Source organism: Triticum aestivum, chromosome 6B, assembly GCF_018294505.1.
Source record: "Triticum aestivum cultivar Chinese Spring chromosome 6B, IWGSC CS RefSeq v2.1, whole genome shotgun sequence".
In the NCBI taxonomy this organism is placed as follows: Eukaryota; Viridiplantae; Streptophyta; class Magnoliopsida; order Poales; family Poaceae; genus Triticum; species Triticum aestivum.
In genome coordinates this window covers 431,305,866-431,319,000 of record NC_057810.1, presented here as the reverse complement: position 1 = coordinate 431,319,000, position 13,135 = coordinate 431,305,866, and the positions used below count along the sequence as shown (strand labels likewise).

Genomic DNA, 13,135 nt, shown 5'->3' with positions numbered 1-13,135 from the left:
AGTTTGAGGTCAAGGAGGCTTTAAAAAGGATGAAAGGAGGCAAGGCGATGGGCCCTGATTGTATCCCCATTGAGGTGTGGAAAGGCCTCGGGGGCATAGCGATAGTATGGCTAACCAAGCTTTTCAACCTTATTTTTCGGGCAAACAAGATGCCACAAGAATGGAGACGGAGTATATTAGTACCAATCTTCAAGAACAAGGGGGATGTTCAGAGTTGTACTAATTACCGTGGAATTAAGCTGATGAGCCATACAATGAAGCTATGGGAGAGAGTCATTGAGCACCGCTTAAGAAGAATGACAAGCGTGAAAATCGGTTTGGTTTCATGCCTGGGAGGTCGACCATGGAAGCCATTTTCTTGGTACGACAACTTATGGAGAGATACAGGGAGCAAAAGGAGGACTTGCATATGGTGTTCATTGACTTGAAGAAGGCCTATGATAAGACACCGAGGAATGTCATGTGGTGGGTCTTGGAGAAACACAAAGTCCCAGCAAAGTACATTACCCTCATCAAGGACATGTATGATAATGTTGTGACAAGTGTTCGAACAAGTGATGTCGACATTGAGGACTTCCCAATTGAGATAGGACCACATCAGGGGTCAGCTTTGAGCCCTTATCTTTTTGCCTTAGTGATGGATGAGGTTACAAGGGATATACAAGGAGATATCCCATGGTGTATGCTCTTTGCGAATGATGTGGTGCTAGTTGACGATAGTCGGACGGGGGTAAATAGGAAGTTAGAGTTATGAAGACAAACCTTGGAATCGAAAGGGTTTAGGCTTAGTAGAACTAAAACCGAGTACATGATGTGCGGTTTCAGTACTACTAGGTGTGAGGAGGAGGAGGTTAGCCTTGATGGGAAGGTGGTACCTCAGAAGGACACCTTTCGATATTTGGGGTCAATGCTGCAGGAGGATGGGGGTATTGATGAAGATGTGAACCATCAAATCAAAGCCGGATGGATGAAGTGGCGCCAAGCTTCTGGCATTCTCTGTGACAAGAGAGTACCACAAAAGCTAAAAGGCAAGTTCTACAGGACGGCTGTTCGACCCGCAATGTTGTATGGCGCTGAGTGTTGGCCGACTAAAAGGCGACATGTTCAACAGTTAGGTGTGGCGGAGATGGGTATGTTGAGATGGATGTGTGGCCACACGAGGAAGGGTAGAGTCCGGAATGATGATATACGAGATAGAGTTGGGGTAGCACCAATTGAGGAGAAGCTTGTCCAACATCGTCTGAGATGGTTTGGGCATATTCAGCGCAGGCCTTCAGAAGCTCCACTGCATAGCGGGCGGCTAAAGCGTGCGGAGAATGTCAAGAAAGGTCGGGGTAGACCGAATTTGACATGGGAGGAGTCCGTTAAGAGAGACCTAAGAGCATCTCCAACAGCCGCGCTAAACTAGCACCGCGCCGCAAATTAGTCTGTTTTAGCGCGCGCGCAACACGGCGGGTCGCTCCAGCGGGCGCGCAAAAACGGCGCGCGCACTATAACGAGTTGGGCGCGCGGTCGAAAACACTGTCCCGCGCGGTGTATTTTGGGCGCCCGCTACAGCGCGCGGCACACTCGAGCGCTCGCGCTGCACTCTCTCCTCTCCTCCTACGCCCCGCACGCGCCGGCGCCGGCGCCCTGCCACCCACCCATGGACGCGCACACCGGCACCCCGCTCACCCCGTTGTACAGCCGCGACCCCCCCGCCGCCGCAGCCGCCGCCGTCGCCGGAAACCCTAGCGCGGGGAGCGTTGGCGTCGCCAGCGCCGGAGCTCCGCCGAGCGTCGGCCTCGCGCGCAGCCTCTTCTTGCCGCTGCGGATGACCACGGCGCCGGGTGGCGTCACGCCGGCGCCGTCCCGTGCCGCCGCCGCACCGTCGAAGGTCCCCAACGCGACGCGGCCGAAGAAGGGCAAAACATCCGCGAAGAAGAACCAAGGCGGCAGACGGCTCCGGCAGCACGAAGGCGAGGGGAAAGAAGCTTGCAGGGCGTTCGACGGCCGCGGCGGCTACCGAAGCGCCGGCGAGCTCACTCGTTGAGCCGGCCGCCGACGCGCACCACGTGTTCGACGAAATGCCCCCAAGGTGAAAAAAATTCCAACATTTCTTTTCTTGTTATTTTTTCAATGCATCATCACATATAGATAGCTTATTTGCATTGTTCAAAAAACTTTGTAGTCCCAACGATGATGCATACATGTCAACTATGGGTGTTGGGTCCAACAATTCGCATTGGTCTCAAACCAATGACATCCATTTCGAAGACCATGAGTTTGAGGTGGACGAGGAGGGTGAGGGCATTGTCGAGGCGCCGAAAGGAAGAGCGGGCAATTACACCACCAACGATGACAAGTTACTATGCTATACTTATTTGCAAGTGTCGAGGGATCCATCCATTGGAGGTGATCAAAGTAGAGACGCGTATTGGGGGCGAATGAAAGAACATTTTGATGCTCACAACGTGAGTGGAATTGACCGCTCCGAGAGATCACTTCGGTCCCGATGGTCGACAATCAACTCGGATTGTCAAAAGTGGGCGGCCGCACAAAAGGCAATTGACAAGATTAACCCAAGTGGCACAAATGAGGATGATCGAGTAAGTGGCATCTCATATATGTTCATCATACTTGTTTTTGGTGACCGAAGTGCTAACTTGTTTTTTTTTCTTGTAGTACAACATTGCACAAAACTTGTTCAAAGAAGAGACGAGGACAACCAAGAAGGGGAAGATCAAGAAAGGTAGGATCTTTACCTTGCCTCATTGCTATGAAGTGTTAAAGGATGATGAGAAATGGAAGAAGCGTGATGGTTTGGATGATTTGCATTTGAGCAACAAACGCAAGCGAGCAATTGAGTTGAATGATGATGAGGAGGAGGATGCATCAAGTGATGACGGCAAGAGAAGCCCCACACCCAACTCGGTTTCATACTCGAAGCCAAAACGACCGGATGGATGCAAGAAAGACAAAACCGAAAAGAAGAAGAGGAAAGGAGATGATGAGCTCAAAAATGGTATGGAAGCAATTGTCAACGCAAGAAGAGAAGCCAACGAGGTGAGGAAAATGGTAAGGAACCAAGATGCCGCGGTCGAGGAGAGAAGGGTGTCGGCCGAGGAGAGGAAGGTGGCTTTGGAGGAGAGGAAGGTGAGCAATGAGGAGCGAACTAGATTGTTGGAATGGGAGAAGCACTTGTTCTTCTTGGACACATCCAACCTCAATGAAGCGCAAAAGGAATATGTCAATCTTGCCCGTGAAGAAGTGTTGATCCAAAAAAGAGCCATGGTCCGCATGAGTGGCGGTGGCCTTGGCGGCATGAGTGGCGATGGCCTCGACGGCATGGGTGGCGGTGGCCTCGGCGGCATGGGTGGCGGTGGCTTCGGCGGCATGGGTGGCGGTGGCCTTGGCGCCATGGGTGGCGGTGGCCTTGGCGCCATGGGAGGCATGGGTGGCTTCGGAGCCATGGGAGGCATGGGTGCACCTCCGGCCGCCATGGGAGGCATGGGTGGCTTTGGAGCACCCTCCGACGCTATGGCCGCCATGGGAGGCATGAGTTTTGCTTCTCTCATGGGAGGCATGGGTGCGCCTCCGGCCGCCATGGGTGGAATGTCTTTCGATGTGCCTTCTCACACACATTCCCATGAAGATGTCGTTGAAGATCTTGCCAACACCGTCGGAGCTTCACGTGATGCGGTGCGTGATGAGGAGAGGGAGGAAGATTCATCTTCGGAGGCGGAAGAATCGTCTTCGGAAGATGATGACGAAGACGAGGAAGATGATTGATGTGTCTTTCATTTATGTCTTGAACTTTAGTTTGCATTTGAACTTGGTTGGATGAACTTGTGGGCATGATTTTGAACTTGTGGGCATGAACTTTTATTCATCAACTTGTTTGTGTCAAATTTCACATGTTCATTGCGTTTTGATGAATGTTTCAAACTCATTTTGTGTCCAAAATATCATATATGTTAAATGCCCGGCGAGTCGCGCGCGCTGTATTTTTGCGCGCTGCTGGAGCGGCGCGCGCGCTGCATTATAGCGCGGCTGCTGGAGCCAGCGCTGGCGGCCGCGCTAAACATGCCAAAGCGCGCGCGGCAAACGGGTTTTTTGCGCGCGGCGCTTAGCGCGGCTGTTGGAGATGCTCTAAGGGATTGGAGTATCACCAAAGAACTAGCAATGGACAGGGGTGCGTGGAAGCTTGCTATCCATGTGCCAGAGCCATGAGTTGGTCGCGAGATCCTATGGGTTTCACCTCTAGCCTACCCCAACTTGTTTGGGACTAAAGGTTTTGTTGTTGTTGTTGTTGTTGTTGTTGTTGTTATCCGAACCAGAGTTAGTGGAGTAGGTTTCTGGGGTTTTCAAGATTATGTATGGTTTTGTTATCTCCCTGCAAGTTTATGTACTGCGGATGTAATTAACTCAAAAATGTTTGGCTGTGGTTCATGCTAGTCTAGTAGATAAATTCAGCATGGATTAGCAGAAAATTTTAGTTCTTTGGTGACTTTAGTTAAAAATATATGTAGCAAGCTTAAATAACTAGCGCAAGAATTATACCAACTTCCTTTGGTGGCTTCAGCATAAAGACATCCGAATTACTGGCTAGATCTAATAAACACAGAAGTTAGAAATTATACAATACAAAAATACAAGTATATAAGTATGGAAAGTAGAAAATAAAACAATATACCTTCAAGCTCAAAAGATGTAAACAAACTGTAAGAATTAAGGAAAACATAGATATGATTTAATAAACATCAGTAATAGTAGTTTTTTAGAACAAAAGAAGAAGAAAAAGGATATTGATTGCACGCTACAGTGTAGCCCGAGAAGGTAACACTGGCAGTTTTTGAATTATGGGACAACCGGAAAGTGTCATCAAATTCAAACACACAATCCACCATTGACATGTCATCTGAGATAGTGCCCAGTTCTCTTTTAACACCTTTGTATTCAGCATATAGTGTGATGTCGGGAGAAGGTTTTGTTTTATAAACCTACAAACACAACACAAGAAGCGTAAAATTAGACAATATTTATAGTTCTCAAGCAAATAAAAGAGAAATATGAAAAATATTAAACCTTCAAAAGGTGATACTTCTTTCCTTCCACATTGGGATGAAACTCAGGACTTTGAGATGCCTTAAGCTTTGCAACTACAAAATATGGTACAACTTAATTAAAACAACATACTGTGATTGTTGAAACTTTTAACTATGCACCATATGCTGAATAAAAACACGACATTAATGTATAATTGTACAATTAAAGATTTGAAAGGCATGAATCAGCTTCAGAAATACACTTTCGATTACTATATCACTAACAAGACTAATAAGCTCAACAATAACCTTATGTGCATTGTACATTATGTATATCACAACCAATTGCTATGTTTTATGAAAGGAGTGGGAAAAGGGGAAGCGTATGTCAGGAGGCAGGACAAGCTACAGGGCTACTATAGCTGTAGAAGTCTGACTTGGTTGAAGTCCCCACATAATTAGAGAGTTGAGAAGGCTGAAAAGTAACGTTGAAAGTTCAAAGAATAAAGACCAAGAGACCACAACTACAAGTGCCAATCTGCATGTTTTGCTCATTCAGAAACAGGTATATCAAATCAAGCTCTTGCTTCTATACAAAACCCCATTCAAATTGGATTTAGACAAGGGAGCATCCATGCATGTAACGGGCAATTCAAATGAGTTTACAACTTTACATCTTATACCATACCAATCTACATATGGAGAAACGTTTCAGACTGCTGATGAAACTGAACAACTAGTAAAGGGTGTGGGTGTGGTTCAATGCACTGCATCCATTACATCGCGATATGTCAAATCAAGCTCTTGCTTCTATACAAAACCCCATTCAAATTGGATTTAGACAAGGGAGCATCCATGCATGTAACGGGCAATTCAAATGAGTTTACAACTTTACATCTTATACCATACCCATCTACATATGGAGAAACGTTTCAGACTGCTGATGAAACTGAACAACTAGTAAAGGGTGTGGGTGTGGTTCAATGCACTACATCCATTACATCGCGATATGTCTAGATTCACACGCAAAAACATAAGCCTACACTAGATTTTGCATTGAAGCAACTGCATATGCTGCCTATCATGTCTCACAACTACAACCTACAAAACTTGGGTCTCACAACAATAAATATGTTAGAACTGAAACTATAGTAAATTTTGAGACATTCAATAAGACGAACAATAGGAAAAAAAATATGATAATATGAAAAATAAATAAATAGCAGAAAATATAGCAAATTTAAGACATTCAAGCAACTCAGAATCAGAAGAAAATAAGTATGATATATGATAATGAAATAAGTACCCCATATAAGTTTATCTGTCTCAATTTGAGATATGTATTGGGATTGGGAAATGCGCTTTGATCTTTTCTTCACTTCATAGGCATTGAAATGTACGATTTTCCTAGATGCGCTATGTGACAGCTCAAACTCATCTGGTAGAACAAGTCCAAGCCGCACATTTGGTTGTGCCTTAGATAGCGTGCAAACCACTGTTCTATCTTTATGTTTACCCACAAGTGATCTCACGTAGATAGATATATTGTCCTGAAGTGTATCAGCATGGATTTCTGGGAGACCAACCTACAATGATGCCCACTACATTATAGAACGATTTGACAAAACATATTAAAGATAGTAAAGGAAATGGAAAGAATGAACCTCAAAGATGTAAATCGCATGCTTCTCTTTTGGTTTGTATGTAAAAATTTCAGCATGATACACACTTATAGCTACAAAACAAAGGTTGCACTGGTTAGGATTGGCACATATGGTGCAACAAGAGAGCCCTGCTCTATTTACAGTTATTCAAAAGAGAAGGAAAGTTGAAACCTTTTTTGTCCAGAGGGTTGCTCTTGAAACGCAGGAACGCCCAAGCATTCATGTCGATGTACAGCTTGTTGTCCTTGATGGCGCCGATCTCAAGATGATGAGGATTCATCACTGATTTCTTTACATCAGAATCTATCCCCTGATTATTGGCCATGGAGTTATCTCCCCTGTAACTCATGTGTTAAAAGTTAGAAGTTGAAGGTAATACGGAATCAACAGTAAATAGTCAAAGCATTAATGATCCACTCAACTCAAAATACAATTCTTATAGGGCCACAAGTCACTTATATCAATCATATCCAATGACCAAACTAAATTGCCCTAGATTAATGCTCCCAACAGTTGCATCCAGGAATGCGAAAGAAAGTGAGAGGTTGCAATTGGATAGCAAGGAGCTATGCAGCTCACAACCAAATTTGTGAACACCCACCGTTTAGAGGTGGATGTACAATATACAGAGAACATTAGCAGTCTATAAATCTACAGTCAAATTTCAGTTTAAGACAAGTTAACAGCAGAAAAGCTTCGACGTCTAGTCACCTCAGTCCAGAGAAGGCAATACAATCTATATTGGGTAATGGGTAATGTACTCTCTATATTACATCAAAACTTCTAAATGGTGGATGATCGCCAATTCGGTTCTTTTTATTTTGAGGGGGGGCGCCAATTCGGTTCTGAGCTAACATGCTTCCCGGGCATCCGATTGAAGCAGCACGAGATGGCAATGACGATTCAGTTCATCACAGAGCCTGGTGCCACCTCATACTCCCTCATTCCCCTGCATTTGCACTTCAAACCCCGCTCCAATGCTGTAAGTCCTACTGTACTTCTGTGAGGATGTTTGGACCGCCGCTCTTCACCAGCAGTTGCAAGAGCTTGAAATCCACAGCTCTTCAGTCCACAGGTGAAATTAACACCCCCCCACCCCACCCCACCCCCCCAAATCAATTGAAACCAGATCTAGTAGTTTGAATATGTTTAAACTGAAACAAAATTAACTGGGGATAGAAGAACGTGTTGCAATACGTCAAATTATTGCATACTACACCACTTATCCTCCAAAGTAGACACAGAAAAATTGCACCATACAGGATATAAACAGGAGACCTGTCGGAGTCGGTGATGGTCGACACGACGGTAACAGACGACGGTTGGGGGGCAATCGGAAGAGGGGATGCCGCCGATATCTCCTTATTCCTCTGGCCAGACGCGACTACCGTGACCCGTTTCCTCGGCACCGGCGGCGGGAGGTCGGACGCCCCGGCCTGGCGACGCTTGGTCAGCCGTCTTCGCGCGTTAGTTTCCCCGCGGCGCTTCATGCCGACGAGTGGGCAGCGGGGGTGGTCGGACGGGGCGGCGCGAGCCCGACGGCGGAGGCGGCCGCGCGGGAGCGGGAAGGTCGACGAGCGCCAGGCCCGGGCTGGTTTTGGGTATGCGGCGGTTTGGGAGGCTGGTTTTCCAGTTTATTTACTCTTTTCGAACCGGGCTTTCCCCCTTCCATTACAATGTCTGAAGCTAAAAGGACTAGGGAAAAAGGAAAAGCGAGTTCGGAGCAACACCTAAAAATCCACTGTCTGCCCCTGTCATCAGGAACGTCAAATTATGGGGCGAAAACTTGGTGTCACCCAAAACCGCACTACAAGCACCTAATCAAGTATCGCACATATTACATACGACATCAACAGGCCAAGGCCTAACGCCTGCAGTCCACAAAAGGACTATCGACATGAGTCCGAAGACTAAAACAGGAACGAAGGGCAATGCACGCTTGTTGTCATTCGGCAAGATCTTCAAATCACAGCGACGTCCTGGTAGCAAAAACGAGATATACGAGACCTAGAGCAGCTTTTACTTCAGTTACCGCCGTGCCCGCCTATGGTTGGGGCCGGTGGACCGTATAGCATCATCATCTGGGAGGTATTCTCCTTCAGCATCCCCGCGCCCCTCTTCACCATCTCACCCATCTCAGGTTTCTGCAAAACCGCCCAATAAATCAAAAAGGCACAAGTTGTAAATACAATCTCAAATGGAGTGTTAATCCATTTGTGTTCAAAAGTGGCTTGGTTCCGAGCCAGCCAAATGGCCTAGCATATAGCAGCCAAGCCAACAATGTACAATCTATCAAAGCCAGGCATAAAGCTAAATGCCCAAGTATAGTACTGCCAAACAGAATTGGGACAACATTCGGTTCCTAGTAGAGAACCAATAGTTCTCCACACCACTCTAGAGACATGATACAGAAATAACAAGTGTTGAGATGTTTCCAATTGGTCACAAAAAGAACAGCAAGGGTCCTGTTGGGGATATAGCTACTGAGTGTAAACCGGCCAGGAGGGACCGGTTCACCCTCGACTATGCTGAAGCCCATGAAGATCCAGAAGATGGTGCTTTACTAAATGAAGTTTAGAGGCCCGAAGCCCAAAGGCGGATTAGGACCCATAGTGGTAAACCGACATGACTATGTAACTTGTAATATAAGTTAGGAAAGGAGAGACCGAGCCGGACACTTTGTATGAGTCGGCCTCGGGGCTCTGTAGACCGGCCGGGCGTCAACCTGTGTATATAAAGGGACGACCCGGCGGCGATTCAGGAACAACAGACAACAACTCGAGACTCAGGCAAGCATATTTCGCTCCCTGGTCATCGAAACCCAAACAATTCCATCATAACTAGACGTAGGCTTTTACCTTCATCGTAGGGGCCGAACTAGTATAAACTCTCGTGTCCCTTGTCCGGTTTAACCCCTTCAAGCTAACCCGTTGCGATGGCTCCACGACTAAGTCCTTTCATGAGGACATCTGACGTGTTAATTCCACGACAGTTGACGCCCACCGTGGGGCTATCGCGCGATGGTGTCGAGTTCTTGAAGGGCTGCTCTGAAGGACTAAAAGGGTACGTGATCGGCCGGATGACCAAGAGTCGTCGTGGCAAGATCTACATTGACGACGAAGGATGGGGCCCCGAGGCCGACTCAATCGAGTACGGGTACCGGGTCCCCTTCGGCGGAATTCATGTCTTCATCGGCAAGGTCGGCGAACCGGGCACTGAGCCGGACATCTGCACCGACCTCGTCGAGACGGCTCGGCGTGTGAGTCCAGCCTGGGTTAAGCCCGCCGTGAAGCGTGCGTTCGTAGGATGTGTCCATGGAATCGGATCTGAACCAGTGTCTGAAGGCGAGACGGCCGTATATTCCGACGGCGAGTCATCCACTGGCGAAACTGAGTCCTTGTACCAGATTCATAGCGGTGTGTTCGAAGGATATTCCGATGTGAAAGTGCTAGTTATCGACTAGAGGGGGGGGTGAATAGGCGATTTTTACGAAAGTCTTCAAAACATGGAAGTTTCGAAGACAAACAATAGAAACAACCTAATTGATATGCAGCGGAAGATAAACTACAACAAGCAAGCCATAATCAAATATGCAATAGCATTAACGTTCGAAGATTAATAGCAGCTAGGTAGTAGGATCAGGATGGAGGATAGTATGAAGCCAATCAACAGTAGTAGTCAAGCAATGAAGTCAATCAGATAAGACGACAAGCAATGACTTCACGAAGACAAACTCAAAGTAAGGGAGGGAAGAGATAGAACCAGTTGCTTGTTGAAGACACAGGATTTGTTGGACCAGTTCCAGTTGTTGTGACAACTGTACGTCTGGTTAGGGAGGCTGAGATTCAACTCAGAAGACCGTGTCTTCACCTTATTCCCCTTGAGCTAAGGTCACTTAGTCCTCGCCCAATCACTCTGGTAAGTCTTCAAGGTAGACTTCCAAACCTTCACAGACTCCGTTCACCCGGCAATCCACAATGACTCTTGGATGCTCAGAACGAGACGCCTGACCGGCTGGAGGATACACAGTCCTCAAGTGTAATAAGTCTTCAGGTCACACAGACAGAAAGACTTCAGTGATGCCTAACACTCTTTGGCTCTGGGTGTTTGGGCTTTGTCCTCGCAAGGATTTCTCTCTCTCAAATGCTTCGAGGTGGGTTGCTCTCAAACAACAAAAGCCGTATACTAACTCTGAGCAGCCACCAATTTATGGTGTAGGGGGTGGGCTATTTATAGCCACTAGGCAACCCGACCTGATTTATCCGAAATGACCCTGGGTCACTAAGGAACTGACACGTGTTCCAATGGTCAGATTTCAAACACACACGGCAACTTTACTTGGGCTACAAGCAAAGCTGACTCATCCAACTCCGGATAAGATTTGCTCTCATTGTCTTCGCTCGAAGACATAGGATTTGGGTTGAGCATCACTTCAGTCACTCTGACTTGGTTCACTTGGACCCCACTTAACAGTACGGTGGTTCCTATGACTCAACAAAGAAGAAAAGGAAACAACGAAACCACACAGTCTTCGCGCTCCATAGTCTTCACTCAATGTCTTCTCATGTCATAGACTTCAGTGTGAATATCTTCACACACCACCATTGTCTTCAATGTCTTCATACATTTTTAGGGGTCATCTCCGGTAGGTAAACCAGATCAATGAGGGACACTACCTGCGTTATCCTGCAATTCTCACAAACGCATTAGTCCCTCAACCAACTTTGTCGTCAATACTCCAAAACCAACTAGGGGTGGCACTAGATGCACTTACAATCTCCCCCTTTTTGGTGATTGATGACAAACTGGTTGAAGTTTTCAACGGGGATAAAGTATGTGAAATTTTAAAGGATAGGAATTTGTCTTCATAAGTAGCAAGGGCTCCCCCTGAAGATGTGCATATAAATAATTTTGATTTTGGAATGCAAATGCACATGGCAGGTTGTACTTGTGGAGATCCACTTCAACTTATGAAGATAATTCATCATGCATGAAGTGATATAGCATATAGGATGACATGCATAATGAAAAATGGACGTTCGCAGGATGATTTAAGTGCGGAAGTTATCATCGCACATGGAAATGCAAATAAGTAGCAGACGACCATCAAGTTTAAGTGTTACAACTCAGAGAACCAAATGTTTCAAAATGCAAGAGTTGTAAGCACGAGGCAAAATATAATGCAACCGCCCATTTGAACCCGCTTGAAGACTATCAACTCATACGCTTCTCCCCCTTGTGTCAGTAATGACCAAAAAGGTTTGAAGACATAGAGCATCTACTCATCTTCTTGATGAGTAGGTGAAGCAGCAGGGTTGTTGTCGTTGGGTGGCGGTGCAGATGAACTTGGTGCAGTGTCGATGCGCGCAGTAGTAGTAGGAGGTGGTGAAGTAGCATCATCTTCATCATTGATCACTCTGGCATTTACCGTTGCCGCGGAGGAAGAATATTCAGAGTCTTCAAGAGATGGAGTTCTTCGTAAGACAACATTCCGTGGAGGAGTGGAGTCAAACTGAAATCTTTCATTGAAGCCATCGTCTTGAAGATCTGCTTCAGCACTAAGCAGGGTCAAACTCTTCCATGATCGCCGGCAAGTTTCATGAGCAACAAAGGCATTCTTGGTGGCAAGGTTGCAAATGCGATTGACATCCACCAAGAGGCTTTGCATCTGTCTCTTGAGCCAAAAGTGATGTTTATCCTGTTTCTGATGAAGGGCCACAAGAAGTTCTCGATCATTGAAAATGCGAGAATGCTTCCGAGGCCTTTGGGCAATGGTGCTTTCAGTGGCTTCAGTAGGTGCTCGATGAGGCAGACGAGTATTTCCAGCCAATGGATACATTCGTGTAGCTGCTTGAACACCTTCAATGGGTTGAATGAAGCTCTGGTGCTCGGCATTCTGAAGACAAAGAGGCTTCTTGGCAGGGTCAGGATATATAGCTTCAACTGACATATCAACCTCAGGTAGAAAAATCACATGATTGCGAGCAGAAGGTTGATAGTTGACAGTAGAGTGTCGCTTTATGAGGCGCATGACCCATGGAGCATAAAACTTCAGACCAAAGAGATCAGAGCCAGAGGCAGCAAGTTGTCTGATGAAGAAATCTTGTGCATTGAAGCTGATGCCATTGAAAATGTAGAAGACCAAAGTCTTCATAGCTCCTTCAAGCTTTGCCGCTGATGAATGTCCTTTGATAGGCCATAGAGTCCGCCTGATGATGTGATATATGGTGCATGGCAGATACTCAAGGTCTTCAAAAAGAACTCTGTTGGATATTCAGCATCATGGGGCAAAGGCTTCATCATGCTCAACATCTGACTCATATTGGGTTCAGGCCTATGAAAGATGCTTTTCGGGGCATTGCGATGATGTTGACAGCCAGGTTCATAGAGTTCTCCGGGAGTAGACAGGCCTGTAAGCTCGATGATATCCATAGCTTTGGCTTC

General features: G+C 46.4%; 1 protein-coding gene across 38 annotated transcripts in view; it reads right to left on the bottom strand.

The window, feature by feature from the left end:
- LOC123137353 (uncharacterized) overlaps positions 1–8,359 on the bottom strand; it is a 35,657-nt gene extending 27,298 nt beyond the window's left edge. For 36 of the 38 annotated variants that reach the window (XR_006468144.1, XR_006468115.1, XR_006468132.1 and 33 more), the window contains exons 1-8: positions 7,970–8,359; positions 6,863–7,029; positions 6,692–6,762; positions 6,334–6,613; positions 5,068–5,141; positions 4,789–4,982; positions 4,676–4,692; positions 4,543–4,593 (exon numbers count right to left, since the gene is read on the bottom strand). Coding sequence is in view for 1 of the 38 variants with exons in the window: in XM_044557069.1 (XP_044413004.1) it covers positions 4,543–4,593; positions 4,676–4,692; positions 4,789–4,982; positions 5,068–5,141; positions 6,334–6,613; positions 6,692–6,762; positions 6,863–7,029; positions 7,970–8,181 (1,066 nt within the window). In the remaining 37 variants the exon portion in view is untranslated. The remainder of the gene's footprint in view (positions 1–4,542; positions 4,594–4,675; positions 4,693–4,788; positions 4,983–5,067; positions 5,142–6,333; positions 6,614–6,691; positions 6,763–6,862; positions 7,030–7,969) is intronic. The other 2 variants (XR_006468145.1, XR_006468146.1) reach the window with 1 other exon arrangement.
- Positions 8,360–13,135: the final 4,776 nt, after the last annotated feature.